This window comes from Varroa destructor, unplaced genomic scaffold (genome assembly GCF_002443255.2).
Source record: "Varroa destructor unplaced genomic scaffold, Vdes_3.0 BEIS01000003.1, whole genome shotgun sequence".
In the NCBI taxonomy this organism is placed as follows: domain Eukaryota; kingdom Metazoa; phylum Arthropoda; class Arachnida; order Mesostigmata; family Varroidae; genus Varroa; species Varroa destructor.
This window is the reverse complement of record NW_019211456.1, coordinates 16,397,994-16,415,783: the sequence shown is the minus strand read 5'-3', so window position 1 is coordinate 16,415,783 and position 17,790 is coordinate 16,397,994. Positions and strand designations below refer to the sequence as shown.

The 17,790-nt window shown below is 42.2% G+C and overlaps 1 protein-coding gene across 10 annotated transcripts in view; it reads left to right on the top strand.

The window, feature by feature from the left end:
• LOC111246665 (ras-related protein Rab-32-like) overlaps positions 1 to 9,652 on the top strand; it is a 19,851-nt gene extending 10,199 nt beyond the window's left edge. For 3 of the 10 annotated variants that reach the window (XM_022796632.2, XM_022796626.2, XM_086984607.1), the window contains exons 2-6: positions 5,427 to 5,524; positions 5,661 to 5,829; positions 7,224 to 7,404; positions 7,871 to 8,023; positions 8,319 to 9,652. In XM_022796632.2, coding sequence (XP_022652367.1) covers positions 5,483 to 5,524; positions 5,661 to 5,829; positions 7,224 to 7,404; positions 7,871 to 8,023; positions 8,319 to 8,439 — 666 coding nt within the window. In that variant the 5' untranslated portion in view covers positions 5,427 to 5,482 and the 3' untranslated portion in view covers positions 8,440 to 9,652. Of the gene's footprint in view, positions 1 to 4,370; positions 4,461 to 5,072; positions 5,108 to 5,426; positions 5,525 to 5,660; positions 5,830 to 7,223; positions 7,405 to 7,870; positions 8,024 to 8,318 lie in introns of those variants that run through there. The other 7 variants (XM_086984613.1, XM_086984610.1, XM_022796627.2 and 4 more) reach the window with 6 other exon arrangements.
• Positions 9,653 to 17,790: the final 8,138 nt, after the last annotated feature.

Genomic DNA, 17,790 nt, shown 5'->3' with positions numbered 1-17,790 from the left:
CGAAAACCCTCTGCGTTTGAAGAGGTCGGCGATGAACGGGGAATGGTAATAACCGGTGAACGAAGTTGACCCTTTGCCAAATGCACTATACTGTGGACATATTGCGTCGTGTAAGGTTCGCAAGGCTGGCAACGATAGCGGCAAAATTACCTTTGTGCGTTCTAGAGCAGAAACGCAGCATCGACAGATGCTATAATAAATCTAGCAGCAGAAAATAAACGACCCTTTAAGAAATATTTGTTTATTGAACTTGAAAGTGTTCCGAAAACATGTTCATGATGCAGACGTATTCGTCTCAGAAACACATACATTTTTACTTCAGATAGCATCTAATAAAATATTAGGTCTCTGATTTGAGCGCAAACATCTACTGTACGAAAACGCATATATTTATATAAATACAATCTTAATGTTAAAAGTTGATTTTAAGTTTTTTCCCTTATTTGATAGTGGCGCCCCCATATGAGTGAAACCAACTAATATCCTGTTACCCCGCGGTTGATTTGAGCCTCTCCCGTTTTCGCTTGGACTTCAAAGCACAGATAATCTGCCAGCCGGCGTTTATGAATGCTTGCTAATAAATGGCGTCACATTCCAATTTTTGTATCTACTTCCATTAGTTGACGACTAAATGGTACTCCTTGTGGTCCGAAGCACAGCCTTTGTACTTCAACTAGATATTAAAATTTAACCCGCTGGTGCTGCTTCTGTGTATCCATCTAAAGCGTTGCTTCAATGGACTATTGCGCGCCGTTTATGAAATATTGTCGTCGTCGTCGTCGTCGTCACCACTTATCACTGCCAACTAGAACGAAAAGAGAGAACTACATTTTCCGCAGACTACCACCAGCCGCGGAGATGTTAGAGGCCCAGACGACTGCGTCATTAGCTATTACTGATGGTCCACTGGACAACCCACAGAAGAAAGGGCTGGCAAATGCCCAGCCAACGAGCGAATTCTAGATAAACTTTGTCCAGGTGTCACAGTTTATCTTCGTATTGTTGTTGTCGGCAGCGGCCTTTGTTCATTCGTATAGAGTACTACTTGAAAATGTGGTCTGGGTCGGCATCTTCAGACAGCAGATTCCGACAGAAATATAGTACCACATCGTTCATTGTAACGGAGTGTCTCGACTGAGTATTGAGCCTCGTGGCGACTGGCAACAATGTAACAAACGCAGGAAGCAAACGTAAAACTACAATCGTCAAATCATAGCATTCTTAACAGCATCACGAATTTAGCCTCTGTGGCCAACAGCAATTAGTGTTTTTATTTTTGTTGTCACGGTTCGACCGGCTCCCGCAGTAATGATAACACGGACCGCCGCTGAGCCTTTGTTCGAGCGCAGAACAGCTAGCTATAGGGTCCACTAACTGTTATCACTGATCCTGGTGCTTTTTTTTTTAGTTCATCAGGATCAGAATCGTTATTAAGAGTGGGCAAGGGGTAATAATGAGCGTCGTCGGTGTGGTGCTAGCACTACTCGCTACTTTTCCGTCAGCTATTGATATTGTTTTTCCTTTCTAGTTCTGGTGTTAACAGCAACAGCTTTAATCATTCTTAATTCATCACACGAAATTCTGTATCTATCTTCAGATTACATTCGATCCTGGGAATATTAAACAATTTAGCGGCTGGCTAATAAGCAAACGCTCTGTAGTCTACTTCAATCCATTTTACTGTTAATAACTAACAATATTTAGAATGGGTTTAGTTTTTATTAATATGGCGACGGGGCCCCCGGTGGGCGCACTGGCGAATTTGGAGGGAACGTCCGGGGAAGGTAGGTAAGCAACAAAGGGGGGGGGGGGGGGTGCAATCAGCTATTAGTTGATTTCAGAACGGAGCGTTCAGGCGACAACAGCGTTTTCAGTGTACGCATAAGAACGATCCTGATGTAACGTGAGCCAATGTATGCTTGTACGGTCAAGCGCGTGTGTGTGTGTGTGTGTGAGTGTGTGTGTGTGTGTGTGTGTGTGTGTGTGTCTGTGTGTGTGTGTGTGTGTCTGTGTGTGTGTGTGCGCGTGCGTGCGTGCGTGCGCACGCACGCGCGCGAAAACCCTCTGCGTTTGAAGAGGTCGGCGATGAACGGGGAATGGTAATAACCGGTGAACGAAGTTGACCCTTTGCCAAATGCACTATACTGTGGACATATTGCGTCGTGTAAGGTTCGCAAGGCTGGCAACGATAGCGGCAAAATTACCTTTGTGCGTTCTAGAGCAGAAACGCAGCATCGACAGATGCTATAATAAATCTAGCAGCAGAAAATAAACGACCCTTTAAGAAATATTTGTTTATTGAACTTGAAAGTGTTCCGAAAACATGTTCATGATGCAGACGTATTCGTCTCAGAAACACATACATTTTTACTTCAGATAGCATCTAATAAAATATTAGGTCTCTGATTTGAGCGCAAACATCTACTGTACGAAAACGCATATATTTATATAAATACAATCTTAATGTTAAAAGTTGATTTTAAGTTTTTTCCCTTATTTGATAGTGGCGCCCCCATATGAGTGAAACCAACTAATATCCTGTTACCCCGCGGTTGATTTGAGCCTCTCCCGTTTTCGCTTGGACTTCAAAGCACAGATAATCTGCCAGCCGGCGTTTATGAATGCTTGCTAATAAATGGCGTCACATTCCAATTTTTGTATCTACTTCCATTAGTTGACGACTAAATGGTACTCCTTGTGGTCCGAAGCACAGCCTTTGTACTTCAACTAGATATTAAAATTTAACCCGCTGGTGCTGCTTCTGTGTATCCATCTAAAGCGTTGCTTCAATGGACTATTGCGCGCCGTTTATGAAATATTGTCGTCGTCGTCGTCGTCGTCACCACTTATCACTGCCAACTAGAACGAAAAGAGAGAACTACATTTTCCGCAGACTACCACCAGCCGCGGAGATGTTAGAGGCCCAGACGACTGCGTCATTAGCTATTACTGATGGTCCACTGGACAACCCACAGAAGAAAGGGCTGGCAAATGCCCAGCCAACGAGCGAATTCTAGATAAACTTTGTCCAGGTGTCACAGTTTATCTTCGTATTGTTGTTGTCGGCAGCGGCCTTTGTTCATTCGTATAGAGTACTACTTGAAAATGTGGTCTGGGTCGGCATCTTCAGACAGCAGATTCCGACAGAAATATAGTACCACATCGTTCATTGTAACGGAGTGTCTCGACTGAGTATTGAGCCTCGTGGCGACTGGCAACAATGTAACAAACGCAGGAAGCAAACGTAAAACTACAATCGTCAAATCATAGCATTCTTAACAGCATCACGAATTTAGCCTCTGTGGCCAACAGCAATTAGTGTTTTTATTTTTGTTGTCACGGTTCGACCGGCTCCCGCAGTAATGATAACACGGACCGCCGCTGAGCCTTTGTTCGAGCGCAGAACAGCTAGCTATAGGGTCCACTAACTGTTATCACTGATCCTGGTGCTTTTTTTTTTAGTTCATCAGGATCAGAATCGTTATTAAGAGTGGGCAAGGGGTAATAATGAGCGTCGTCGGTGTGGTGCTAGCACTACTCGCTACTTTTCCGTCAGCTATTGATATTGTTTTTCCTTTCTAGTTCTGGTGTTAACAGCAACAGCTTTAATCATTCTTAATTCATCACACGAAATTCTGTATCTATCTTCAGATAAGTAGTCATCCGGAAGCTAGCAGTAATAATGATAAGATAATATTATAGCGTAGATGATAACATAATCGGGTGCCGTCAGCTCTTTAATGTGTTAGGTGAAGCTTTAATCATGGAAGAAACCCGAAATAGAGGGAGCGAGTTGAAACATAAACGTGGCATTGCGAACAGATAACTCTACTGAGTCTTTGAAAATATTCGTTCTTATCCGACTGTGACAACTAGTCGCACAGGAATCAATAAATTCTAATAATATTAAAAAAAAATTACATTCGAAATAGGTATAGCTTGAACAGGTGTTGTCTGGTGTCTGGTTGATCAGGTGTCGATGTTGCGTTTGTCTTCATTGCGTATCGATAACCTCAAAAGAGAGCGCTTTATGAATTCCGCGTACTTCCAGCAGGGGTTTCCATAAACGTCTACCGGCTGTCATAACCAGATTCGTTCTTTTTTAGACGATCAAATTAAATTGATCATTATTGAAATTACGTTGTAGCGAGCAAAACGACTGCGAAAAACATCGTATTGTTGGAAAAGTGACAGATATCGCTAATCTGTAGCTGAGAATGGCTTCCAAGCTACAGATGACTTAGGGCACGATCAATTGTAACCTTATGAAACTTGCTAAACAAGGATTATGGCCGAAATTAAATTCAAGTTAATCAGTTATAACTTATTAAATAATTTCTTTCACTATCCGTGTTGTCTTGTGTCTTCAGGCAACGCACAGATTATCTATTGTCTACGTGCCATTAATGCGTCTTTCGGTGCAGCGGAGCTTCATATATTTCCATCAGAGGCTGGGCTATGTAAGCTACGTTGAGCTACCTCATCGACGGCTACATATATAGCTGTTGACATTTATACATATTATGAATATCGAGTACCCGTAAAGTTGTATATACAACGGCTTCACGTATCTAAACGGCAAGCCCGTGTACCTCAATGTGTTGACCGTTTAAAGCTTAACGTATTAATGCGCTTTATGCTGCATCTTCGTTATTTTTCTTTCAGCGTCGCGTGACTCAATTAGACACGCTCTTTCAGTTGATCATATCAGGCCGAGATGTCGAGAAGGCGTTTCCTATCACATTGGATCACACACAGACATGGCGAAACCGGACTGTCAGTCACATCGATTTAAATGATGCCGTTTCGCTCTATGGGTTTTTCTGCTGTTCGTTGCTGGGGCTGTTGTTATCGTTTTCGCCCCTGTCGCAAAAATCTGATCTCTCGTGCCTCTTGACAAACGAATCCCACATTGTTCGTCCCAGCTTTTGAATCTGAATATCCATCGTGCATTGTATAAACCATTCAATCGACGACAATCAGCGTGCTTTTAAATTCGAGCGGACGTGTTGTAACTTCATGACGCACACTAATTATAAGTTTGCGCATGCTTGCCCTATGTGCTTGGTGACCTTTGGCCCACCAGGATGCATACTGCAGACGCGTGGTAATACTTGCTCATGCAAATGCTGAACTTTTAGAGGTACCATTTGAAGTTGCCATCACCGCATGTCTTACATCTGCAAACAGAGCCCAGATTTACGCTATCAAAAACTTTTTAAAGGTCTGTGTAAAAACTTCAGCGCTGCCGGCTTGGGCTGATTATACCTACAGGGGTGAGATCACTTAAAAATGAAGAAAGACTTAGATGTCAGATGATATTTTTATTTGCGGCATCGCGTCTATTTTCAAGCAAAATATCAATGTGTACTCACATTTTTACAAAGATACCCATTTGGTATTGACAACTGATATTATTTGGTTAGTGATTACAGGAAAAAAATAGGCTCGTTTTTGCTCCGGTGCCTTCTAATCTACAGACATGGCTGTCTCAGCTGTCGAACCTCGCGAACTACTATACAAGGTAATGTAAAATCTAAGTGAGCACGCTGTTAGCTTGTCCTATGCATGCTGTGCTTATCGTAGACTATATATAGGTGGGACGGTCAAGAATAAGAACTGGATGGAAGGCAATTATGGCATACTCCGTACGTATTTAGGTTCTCGTAATCGGTGAACTGGGAACAGGCAAATCTTCAATTATTCGTCGCTACGTGCACAAGATCTTCAGCGAGCATTATCGAGCAACGATCGGCGTAGATTTCGCTCTCAAGGTCATTCAATGGGATGAGAATACTGTCGTTAGACTACAACTTTGGGACATTGCTGGTTTGTATCCCAACAAAAACACTTTATAACATATTATTATTAATGCTTTGTACAGTATATATTGCTGAGGGTTATGTGTAGCCAAGCGAACATGTTATATATAAAATGTTTGCTTTATTTTCTATGAAACCGTTCAAGAAAAAAATAGCTGATTCACACATACAGAACGCTCAATCGAAAATGTTTGGCAAATCAAGCGAATGGGCTACTTTTCTTTCTTCGTCAATTTGCAGTCAGCCAGGTCCTGCTGGCTACCAGAGGCCGCAGTACTTTATTTCAACCACGGTCCTGGTAGCCTGTGCTTGCTAAAAGGCCATCGTCACGTCACCCCCGCGGGGACGCATCGACGGATAGCCTGAACTGCGTTAGCTACGTCGAGTTTAATTGAGGCATTTGACGATGACCGGTAACAATCACAGCCATGGCTACGAGCGGCGTGGTAACAGAGGCTACTAGAAAAACAGAGCCAGCATGCAGAAATGCAGACGCTGTACTCAGCCCAACGGTCGGCCGTTATTGATTACTACTACCGCTCGAACGATTTTGTGCACTTTTATGCTTGCGCAAAGTTATCGAATCGGATGGATTGGGGACCATCCGCTTCAGACGTCTATAATCGTTCCTTCTTCCCTCAGAGGTGCTGCCACTTGCGGGCCACATCCGATAGACGACGACGATTGAGTTTCACTGGCCTGAGGTTAATATGCCAACCCTCAACTTGGATATTCGACATACGGATATAAAAGAAGGAAAAATAGAACAAACAGGGAAACGAACCAATGGAAGACAAACAGAGATAAATAATGATACGGTCATTATGTTTAACCAATAGAAGCCTTATTAAACATTATTATCTCGTACTACAAATTATTTTACCAAACAACTATATACAACATAAGAGATAACTATGGCAAGTTAACGAAAGACACGAGAGAAAGGGCCCATACTAATTGTACTAGCTATAGCATACGAAAGGGCAAGTCGTATATGCAACAGTGGATACGTAATAAAGAAAAATGGTGAAAACGCATAGTAACGCAAGAGATTTCGCAAGACCGTGCATAAGTGATGTAACGAGCAGCGTATAATTACAGAAGCCCATAAAGCACAGCCGATGGACGCTAGCGAGATACACCAACAATTTTGGTGTATATCCTTTACAACTCTGCACCATTTTTGTTCTTGGTTTCTATATAGACAGATCAAGCGGCATTTGGTAGGAGGCGAGCGCGCTGCACAGGCGTAGGCAGTGGCGTGATACGATCCATGTTTCAGTACCTAACACAACCGCGCTGCGGCAATAAGGCATCGACACCTTATTGCCCGCAGCGCGTTGGGGATCATTTCTAGCCTGTCTCGAAGATGGAGTGTAATTTCGTCCTACTTTTTTGCAGGTCAAGAACGATTCGGCAATATGACTAGAGTGTACTATAAGGAAGCTGTAGGTGCGTTTGTAGTGTTCGATTCAACTCGAGGTGCCACTTTTGAGGCTGTCCTCAAATGGAAGACTGACCTTGACGCGAAGGTTCATCTAGCCGATGGATCGCCTATACCTTGTGTCCTACTAGCAAACAAGTATGAACTAGCTTTCATCTTTGATCGAATCGCCGCAATTTAAGCTTAATATATGTGCGGGCATGCTGAATCAAACGATAAAATGCGTTACATGTATATCGAAGAAATGTATATAATGTTAATCGTTACATTCTTCTCAATCAAAAACTATTTGAATTGAAGTAACAAAGTTGATTTTGGGAAACATCAAAGGCGTATCTTAAAAGAAATTCCGTGAGGATCATTGTTGCGCATGTATAGATCGTAGCGATGTCTGCTTAAGTCTAATATTTCTCTTCGTTTACTGTAAATCTGAGCTTCTTGTAGTGAGATAATTATCAGCCATGTAGAAAGAGTCAATAGTGAGCCTGTACTTTTTCAATTATCAGTTTAATCTATTGTTGCAGACTAGTTCTCGGGACTGATGTTTGTTTGGGATCTGTGTCTAAAATCAGCGTATGATTTATTGTTATTGCATTTTAATTAGGTGTGACTTAAGCAAAGGGGATGGAATTAATCAGGTGAAGATGAAACAATTCTGTAAGGCAAATAACTTTCATTCATGGCATCTCACATCAGCAAAGACTAACACCAATATCGACGAAGCGGCCAGGGACCTCGTTAGCGAGGTATTGCGAAGGTAATATAAGGATCTGTTGAGCCTGCTTTCGTATCTATGTGTTTTTCATATACGGAGCCTAGCTTCGTCCTAAAATTAACCTTGTTACGATTAACAAATCATTCACTACTTCAGGTTACAGATGTGGTGAAAAAATTACGGACTAAATATTTTGATTCATTGATATCCTTATCTGGCTGACTAGGCAAAGTTAACTTGTCCTAGTGTTTTTCCTAAACAATGCAGTAAATCTCTTAGAGAATAAATTGACTATGTCTAAAAAGGTCAGATCGTTTTCGCGATTTTCGTTTTGCAGGCAAAAGGTAGTCGAGAAGCGGGCGGCAGCGATTGCAGCTGAAAGTACGGTCATTTTGAACGATCTTGGCAGTCCTAGAGTTGGCTTCGGTGAAACAGCTAACAGATTTAACTGCTGCTGACAATAACTTAAACGGTCAAGTGGTAACTTGATCGTATATGCCAGGCAAGCTATTGCTAGTAATAGCAAGACCCGTCGTTCTACGGTGATCGGTTGGATCTGTTGAACTTAATGGAGGGGAGAGGGGTCGAGTTTGCACTGGATGCTCCCTGCAAATGTTCGTTGTATGTATATGTTCTTGTTGACAGTGTATCCAGCCTAAGTTCGTAGGGGATCTATAGATGTCCTATCGTGTTATAACATGTAGTACTTGAATAGAGAAAAACGCGTGCTTAGAACATTTACTATTAGCAACAATAATTTCTCGTTATTAGACTCGCAGCCGTACAACGCGACAGGGGCGGCCCGCGCGTTAGGCCTGCCCCATACGTCAGTGACGAGGTAGAACTAACGAAACAGAAAATTTTAATTTTCGAACTTCTACACGTATGAGTCTCACAATTGCCATAAGCATAAGTTCGCAAGCAAGTACAAAGCTTTCCAGTCGATAGTATTCATGCGTGAAAAGCGCTGGTGAACAGATATGCGTAGGAATTTTTGGGAGATACAGGTATGGGTGATCAATTAGTAAGCAGACGTTCGGACTGGATTATACAAAAGAGCGGAGTTACTTGCAAAATATGATGACATATTATTATTGTCGATAATTTCATAGCACACATACTCACAATGACTAGAGCATTTTATTACGGAGCAGCTCAGATGCAGTTCGGAGTACATATGATGAACTAACAGAACATTGCTCATTGATTATCAAAGAAAGGCGACGCTGGGGCAACGTAATGAAGGTTTTTTTATCTATCACAAATGAGCCTCGTTTGGATTTCTCGTATTGCCCATTGCCAGCTGCCCGACCTAGGTTTCTTGCGAGCCCGTAATTTAGAGTTAATAAACGCTATTCGTTTGTCAAATATTGAAGCTACATGTAGCATTCAGCTTTGCTAAAGTCTATGAGAAGTTTTCACACTAATGCCATGACGGCCGTCGTAAGGCAATAAGGAATAATTAGACATTACAGATTTTAGCAACTATTATTCAAAGCTCGAAAATTGTGTGATAGCTGTTTATGATTTTTAGGAAAAAGTGTTTCATAATGAATTCAACATCTTGTCAATTCGGGGCAGTGTTAGGTAAGAGAATTCTGCTACCAGCTGGAATCCTCAAATTCTGTAGTAAAGCTTGGCTGAATAAAAGTGATTGACGCTTGTATTGAATACCTTTGTCATTTTCATGTTTGTAATGTTTTTGTGTTTGGTATCACAGGACAAGTGAAAGCAGTTCCCATCCAGGATTCGTTTTTCTTTCGCTCTGTCTTGTTATATCTCTCTGGCGTGGCCTGCTGCGTGACTAAGTCCTTATTCAAGTGCTTGTTATATTGTTACCTTTTATGCCTTTTTCGAGCAGTTCCACATATTCGCATGTTTGCTTTTGGCTAAACGACGAGTGGTAAAACAATAAAAGCATTCAAAATAAAGATCAGCGACGGTGGCGTTGATGATGGCAGAGCGGTAGCGTTTAAAGACGTCGTCCCCTCAACTAATGGCTTCTATGTGCTACCTCAGAATACAATGATAAGCTTATGCACACCTGGGCGGTAGTGGGACAGGACGCGCATAGCGTGCTTGGAAAACGCTCCACTCAACAAAGGAGCACGGCAAAAATGCAAGCAGAAAAAATCATGGAAAGGTGAAAAGCAGTTAAGCGAAAGCGCTGTTCGCAGCGCGGACGTCGCACTCTAGTGGCATAACGCACAGACGTTCGCAAAACGATTATTTGTACACCGATGTACATTTGCCGAAAGGAACGCGATAATTTAAGGGTAAAGAGGTCCTTGGATTTGCTAATAAGACCCACATTCTCATGGTCACGGCAGGGTCGCGTGAAGAGTCACTATTACCGGTGGTCTAGAGCCTCGTTAAATTCTAATCGATAGTAAAACATTCCCTGAGATTGTGGTTGCAGCGTCACACAAAGGAAAAGGGTACACGACAGATGTCTAAATGACCAGATTGACGTACTTGATATAACTAGGTAAGCGAGTCCATCTGAGACGTAATTGCTAAGGGAATCATGAAATCGTAACTCAAAAACGAGCTGTAAGGCCAAAACTGCTTCAACACTTATAAAATTTGTAGTACAACACGTGTCGGCTGAGCCTTCTGGATTTTATTGTCCATTCAGATGAAGGTTTGATGGACAGCATTTGAAGACTGCTACTTCTTCTTCTAGAGAAACAAAGTTTAGTATGACTGACCTGACCTATTGTTGAAATTAAAGAAAAAGTCCGGGCCGACTTCGACAAAACAAAAGTATAATAAATATCTTTAAAACGTTTCTTTTGTCTCATCTTAGCTTCCATTTAAAGGTTCAAAGCTCCAAATTGTAAACTTCTAGAAGACCAACACGTTTAGTGGTCGAAAACGGCGGAGACTGCGGCGACTGTGAAGTCGTCCGTCTACAAAGCAGTTCGATTTTTGTGATGGTTTCATATATTATATAGTCTACAATTTTTTCTTTTTAGAAAAGCCTCTATCTGAATGACGCGCTTATACTAAAGTCGGTGTTCCCTTCGAAGGTTACAGCAGCAGCAAGAGCAGTTGGAGTTCTGATGGAAGTGTTTCATTTGAAGCTTTCGAAAAATGCCTCGGGTCATTCTAGTAAACAGAAGCAATTCGAATAGAGGATCGGAATAATAGATTATTAAAGTCACAATTTTAAGGGCATTATAGCGAAACAGCAATAGCTACGGTAGATCTCCCGTAGCAGAATAGTCACTTCATGCGCCGGTGGTAAACTTTGCTTTTTGCGGGTTCAATTGCATCCATAAGCATTTCAGCAATACACTTGAAATACGCTGCCCTCTATTGAGGTGTAATTTTTCTATTTATATATTGTACCTAATGAGGCGTATCTACATTGATCGTATATAAAATCTGCTGGAACCGGTCTCTATCGTAACCTCGTATCCGTATCAGAAAAAAACTCAACAACAACAACAACTGCGTCTTGTTCAAAGTTCGGACGGTTTTAGTAACTGCCGGAGTAATAGTAGGGTTTTTCGTACCGCTGACATATTAACGTTCAGAAATTTTACCTTTGCGTATAATTGAGTGCTACAATCTTTCAGTTCTCTTCCTATATTTAAAGGCTTAACAGTTGACTATGGCAAAAACACAGCGATAGGCGAGATCTTCATAAAAGGAAAAGACACTTTACGCTAAGTTTCAAAATTTAATAACATTATACTAAATAAGTTCATTAAACCTAGCTCTAGTTTATTTTACGAGGTTCGCGCGGCACCTACAACGCCTTCGTAAATCTATTTTATCAATTCTTTTTGTGTATTATTGCTCTACTAACGAAACAATTGATTCATATTTCTATGAACTTCCATTGAACCATTCAGTTGAATATTTCCTAGAGATCTAAAGGATCTATCATAAAACGTTCATGACGGTCCTAGCGGTCGCATGAAACGTAACGAATGGACGCCGGGGACCTTCGGTCGCATGCGCTGCGGCTGTTGTAGAAATGTGTTAAACAGGGAACTCGAGCTCGTATTGAGAAAGCGCTTCGCAGGCTAGCAGACACGAAAGACATGCTTACAAAGTTGACGAAAGCTGGCGGTAGCTTGACTTGTCCATAAAGTGAGCTTTCTGTCATGGCCATATTGATAGCACCGATCGTCGGGCCCGGCTTTTTGTCCGGTGCGTTTCGGTGTTATAGAATCCAAGACGAATTGAGACAGAGTAGATCTTTTTTGCATCAACAGTCAAAGAGTGGATACAAGCGAGAGAGCATGAGAAGGAGAGTGAAAGGTATCATAAAGTTTTGTATAAAATCCTACAAAAGTGAACTTGTATGACACTTGAATTATTCATCATCTGCCGTCTTCGCCGCCGCCTTTTGCCTGCTGCAAGACCGACGCCAAGTGCGGCATGTTTCGTTACCTGCTCTCTTCTCTAGGCACCATCCTCTTCGCTCTTTCTGATTTCTAGAGATGCCCCTTTCCTGTTAGAACTAAATTGCTTACGTAAAGCCTTGGACGGCTAGGTTGTCATTGCAACTGCATCTATCGGCCATTTCAATCTACTTATCTTTACAATATCGATAGTACCCACTGACTAAACAGCTTGAATGCGTTTTTGCTCGTGTGTGCATATGCACGTCCAAGGGCAGAATAATTTCTGAAAAATGTGTAAGTTGTTACACCGCATTTAGCTATGTTGTCCTTTATTATCTTCAATAGGAAGAATGGAAAAAGAATCACCTGAAACACTGCAAGCACGCGCCGCTGGACAGCCATAAATACTCAACCGGAAAAGCACCATTAAAAACAATGATTATGAACTAAAGCAAAAGCCTCTGGATAACTGAAATCTAGCCCCTGAAAGATGCCAGCTTCGAACACAGTGTTCCCGCCAGGTTGATAGTGCACTGTGTTCACATCACACATATGTAAGCGAACTATGTGATACGTCTGCCCCGCAGGCAGCTACGGTTGTTTTCTGCCGCAGCTATCCATAAGGCCAGGCGATGATGCACGAAAGCCCGACTACAAAATGCCGTTTCTAGCAGGAGAAGGGCACACAACGCGGGCAGACTGCAGCAGCGCAGAGACAGAACAAAAAGAACTGAAAAAGTGTTTACCGTTGGCGCTGCGGTATTAATGTTATAAGTATACTTATTATTGTCATTCTCAATCAGCAGACAAGACTGGTGGCCGAGTTACGTTATCGATAACGTCCTAATAGGTCTTCGGACAGGAGTCTTGAGCCCATGAGCAATGCCTATTGCTGCTGCTGGGCTTTCAGAAGCCAAAACAGGTATTTTCCCGAAGCATTTGAACAGGCAAAGGCACCGCGAAGCAGTGTCTAGTCTGGTGACTTCAAAAGAACCGTCTACGTTTTACTTATAGGTAAGGAAGCAGGGACACAACGGTAAAAGGACTATTCCCTCTTAGCTACCCGGACACTGACGACGGAAAACATTGCGGATACCGCGGCTTTCATAGCGCACGCACATACGTACTCCAGAACATCGATGATTCCAATCGGAATGGCGCAATGGTTCGCCGAATGTCGCTGCATCTAGCAGCCGACAAAAGCGCCTCAATTTCGAAAATGTCAGCAAAAAAATTAATATAGGTAAAAAAAAAAAAAGCATACAGGAGCGACGTTTTTTATTTATCGTGTGGATCATATAGACTCTGGAGCGAACCAAATGTGTTTCTGTATTACAAATTGATGAAACGTATAGTAGGCAATGTTCATAGTGCAAAGGCAAAATTTCGTTATATTGAGTTAAATAGCTTATTAATATTGAATTGTTTGTAGCTTGACGTCGACCATGAGTCTGTTTAGAAATCGCATTTTGTGCTTTGGGACGCATTACAATAGACAACGTGAAGAATATCTACTTCGGACCGCAGACGATTTGAAGTGAGCGAATCAGGGCTGAATATCGGAAACGGAGAGGCTATGGGAAAATAGGAAGTTACGTTTGGCCAGCAGTTAAACACGTTTGGTGTAATGTATATTGAGGGCGGGGCCTGAACAAGCGGCTTCTGGCTCTTCAATAGCTAGATGCTAAGCCTAAGCGTTCTCACCAAAATCTGTGTAATGTATTCAAATGATCACGAAGCAATCGCATACCCTGTCTGACAATAAATAGGTAATGAATCAACGTCCTTTCATCTTTGTGCGGTCGCTACGTGAAACAAGAGCTTGAATCTTTAATAACCGTCTGGCGTGCGATGAACAGTTTGGTAATAAATAAAATAAATTAAAAAATTATGATCATTGTGCGATGAACGCTGCCGCCTAAGTTGCCGCCTATCGAGTTTTGTATTTTCTCCATTCAGCACGCTACTTACTGTGTAATATATCCAAGGGACGTATAATAGGATTCTCTCACTTGACAAGGGTGATCAGCTATGGAGCGTACGGATCGACGGCTTCGCTTGCCACCTCCTTACGATTTCAATTAAAGCAAAGATTTACGCGATCCATTCAATTGCTGTACGTAGAAATTTACGTCCATGTAATTACCGTCTGGTTTGCTTTGTTGGTGGATATCGTTATCGTTGCCGTCATTGAACAAAATAATAGTCTAATTTATTCTTTTCATATAGAACCGCGTTTTATACGATGAGAGACATTCCAGTAGTAGACAATTTCCAGAGTACGAACCTTCATTACGATTGTTTCTCTTAGGGGCTAGTAAATTTGCCTTCTAATTGTGGGGATAAATGATGGCCTAGGTTTGAATGCGGGCATAGGTACACTTCGTGTGATGGAATGCTCAAGAGCGCCTCCGGATGGTCGAACTCAAAACATTCATACATTAGCTGTACACTGCTAGAGATGAAGGACAAAATGTAGATTCTTACATGCATAAGTTCCAAGTGTGCAGCAACTTACCTTGTATATGGAAAAGTTGACTTGGACTTACCATATAGTAATTGAAGCGAACCCGTTCCTCCCCGGGTAAAGTACAAGGAAAAACATCGACTAGACATTGAAGAAACATATGGCGTGATCGTGGAAAACAGTTATTAACTAAGAAAGTATCTTTATATTGTGAAGATTCGCTGACTTTATAGTCGAACTAGTAGCACACCAAGAGACGGAAGTTTTCAAGAAAACGTACATTCAACGTAGCAATGTTTCCCCGCCACTTTCAACGATTAGTTTAGCATGCATTTTAGAAGAATAGAGTCCTGAGACTAAATTTTTAACTAAGACAAAAGGACCGACTGGATTTCTCCCTTCTTCCCAGCTGAGAAGGCGTTGAGGTGGACACAAAGAACGTCTTAGTCTACACGTTTGACTCTATACACTGAGATGTCATCGATAAATATTCACAGCTTTTAACATACGAGCATATGAAACAATGTGACGATATTCATTCCACGTACTCTCCATTGATGTCAACGTGATATTACCTCACCTTTTGCGATAAGTACTATTGTACGCCGACATTACGTGAAGTCACCTGTTCCAAGCGTAATGAAATTTTGCAGTGAAACTATCAGATATATTGTATTGTACGTCCAATGAATCCAGCGACTTTGTGACTCAAGAAGCGGTTCTGGTGCACGCTGAAAATTCACTAAAATTAGTTTAAGGTCATACGCGAATTGCAGAGTAGTGTTGCAGATTATATGTGACCGACCCACCCGTTGTCGACGCGATGATAAGCTTGCGATGTCATACTACGAATTCAAACTGAATCTCTGGTTAATGTTGACGTCGAAATATAGGGGCATCACAGGCTTTTCGCTGTTTCTTCATCGTCTCGCATAAATACACCTGTGTTCTGTGACTATCGATGCTGAACATTAACGCTCGGGATGGGACATCGCCCACGATCGTACCCGTCAGTAGACTGATCGTAGCCGACCATGCTCGATGTTGATGAGACAGACATGGCAGGGCAAAAATAGAAAACATGATTTGTTACGTCACGTACTGAAAGAGTTGAGCATTGCTTTAGACGTGCTTTACTAGACCTGGCCGAGATTTCCTCCAGCGGATTTGTAAAGTAACATCATAACAATACGTCGTACAGAAAGCATCTGCCAACGCCGAGATTCAAAATGGCAGCAATCGCATGTTTGTGGTTACCATGACCCAGACCACGCCACCCCTAGCTTGTTCCTAAATTGCGTGCGCGCAACTTTAAAGTCATTTGCAAGGACTGGCTTTGCATAGTTGAGTCGAACATACACACAGGGCGTGTTGTAAATTGTACCGTCAGTGTCTATCGAGTGAACCGAGCGTAAGATGTCGAAACCTGGAGTGGGGGTATCTTCGAAACAAGTACACTTGCTGCCAGTTAACAGGGGACATTTCTGGAGGCGTTATTAGGGATTCAAAGTCCTAACTTCTAACAAAGACATTCTGTCATCATCTGTGTATAATATTACGACAGTGTTTCCGTACGACCCCTGAATGAGTAATGAGAAATCTTTGGGCAAATATAGACGGCTGACAGGAACCGTAGCATAAGATACGGTTCTTTTTTTGGATAACGTGTATATGAATGTATTTACATACGTCGATTTGTAACGCTCGTTTATTGCCACGACTGCGCACGATACATTAAAGGTCAATTGCTGTCGACGCAATGAGCATTAGCAGAGGAACAGGAGGAACTGAACCGTAGCGTAATTTAGTACATGGTATCCTATAATACAGTAATAATAGCTTGTTTAATGCTATAATTGACGGTACTTTTTTTTCTTTTAAATAGAGATGCACTGTATAGACTCGTATACATGGAGCATGTACGTATATGTAGCACAATCCTCGTTTGCGAACAATCATTCTCATCTATGGTAGGCGGGAAATGGGGATCTGGGGGATGTTTGGCGAGCATCGGTGGTTAATCTCCGTCCGTACGATTACGACTAGCGTGTCTAAGCAGGCAACGCTGATGCCGACAACGGCATCTTCTTTTTTCTCTGGCTCTCTGGAAAACAAGACGATGAACTTTCGTCTACGAAGTAGTGATTTCATGTTCTCGTCTGCTCTGTCGAGTCGCTGCACAGGTGAGCCGTGCTTCACTTGCTACATCCCGCAGTATCGAGCAACAGCGGATTATTCGGCATGCGTCTTTGCCTGTGACGGTCACAGATATACTTATTGTAGTTTTACTCCTTGCTGCCACTGTCATTCGCGTTTTGTCTATTTACTTAAGTTGAGGAAAGGGTGTGCAGGGAGCGGAGTGGGTTCCACCCGTTTTCCTTTTTGGGCACTTTCCCCCAAATGTAACGCAACCTTGTCGGAAACAACCGTTCACTGTTTGTACCGAAATTTTCCTGGCCTCGTCGCTGACTCTTTGACGTCATTAGCGTCGCATCACTCGACTTGCGATGACGGCGGCAGCGACCAGTCGTTCGCGGAACATGAACTTGATTTTATTTGGGCTTGGTCGGTCAAACGGCTTGTATACACGGGCCTGTTTGACGATAGGTCGAAGCTCCACATCGAATACGCCTTGACGAAACATGATAACATCTCATTCTTGGGCATTAACTCGAATTACCAGTCAGAGGCGAGCGCGAATTATGTTAAAATGAAGTGTTTGTATGTAGATAGTAGACGAAAGAAATTGACGACTGCTAAGGACTAGTTCCGTAACGAATTCCGCATGTTATATAGGGACCAGCAACATATATATTTAGAAATGTAACGAGTATGTAGAGGCTACTTATATATAGCAAGAACTGTGAGAATATCCACTTATAATCATTTAGGAAACAAAATTTTTCAACCGCAATTTCACATCTCGTCCAAGCCGCTTTTCCAGCGAACCAGTCGACTATAACCACTACATACGCGCACGG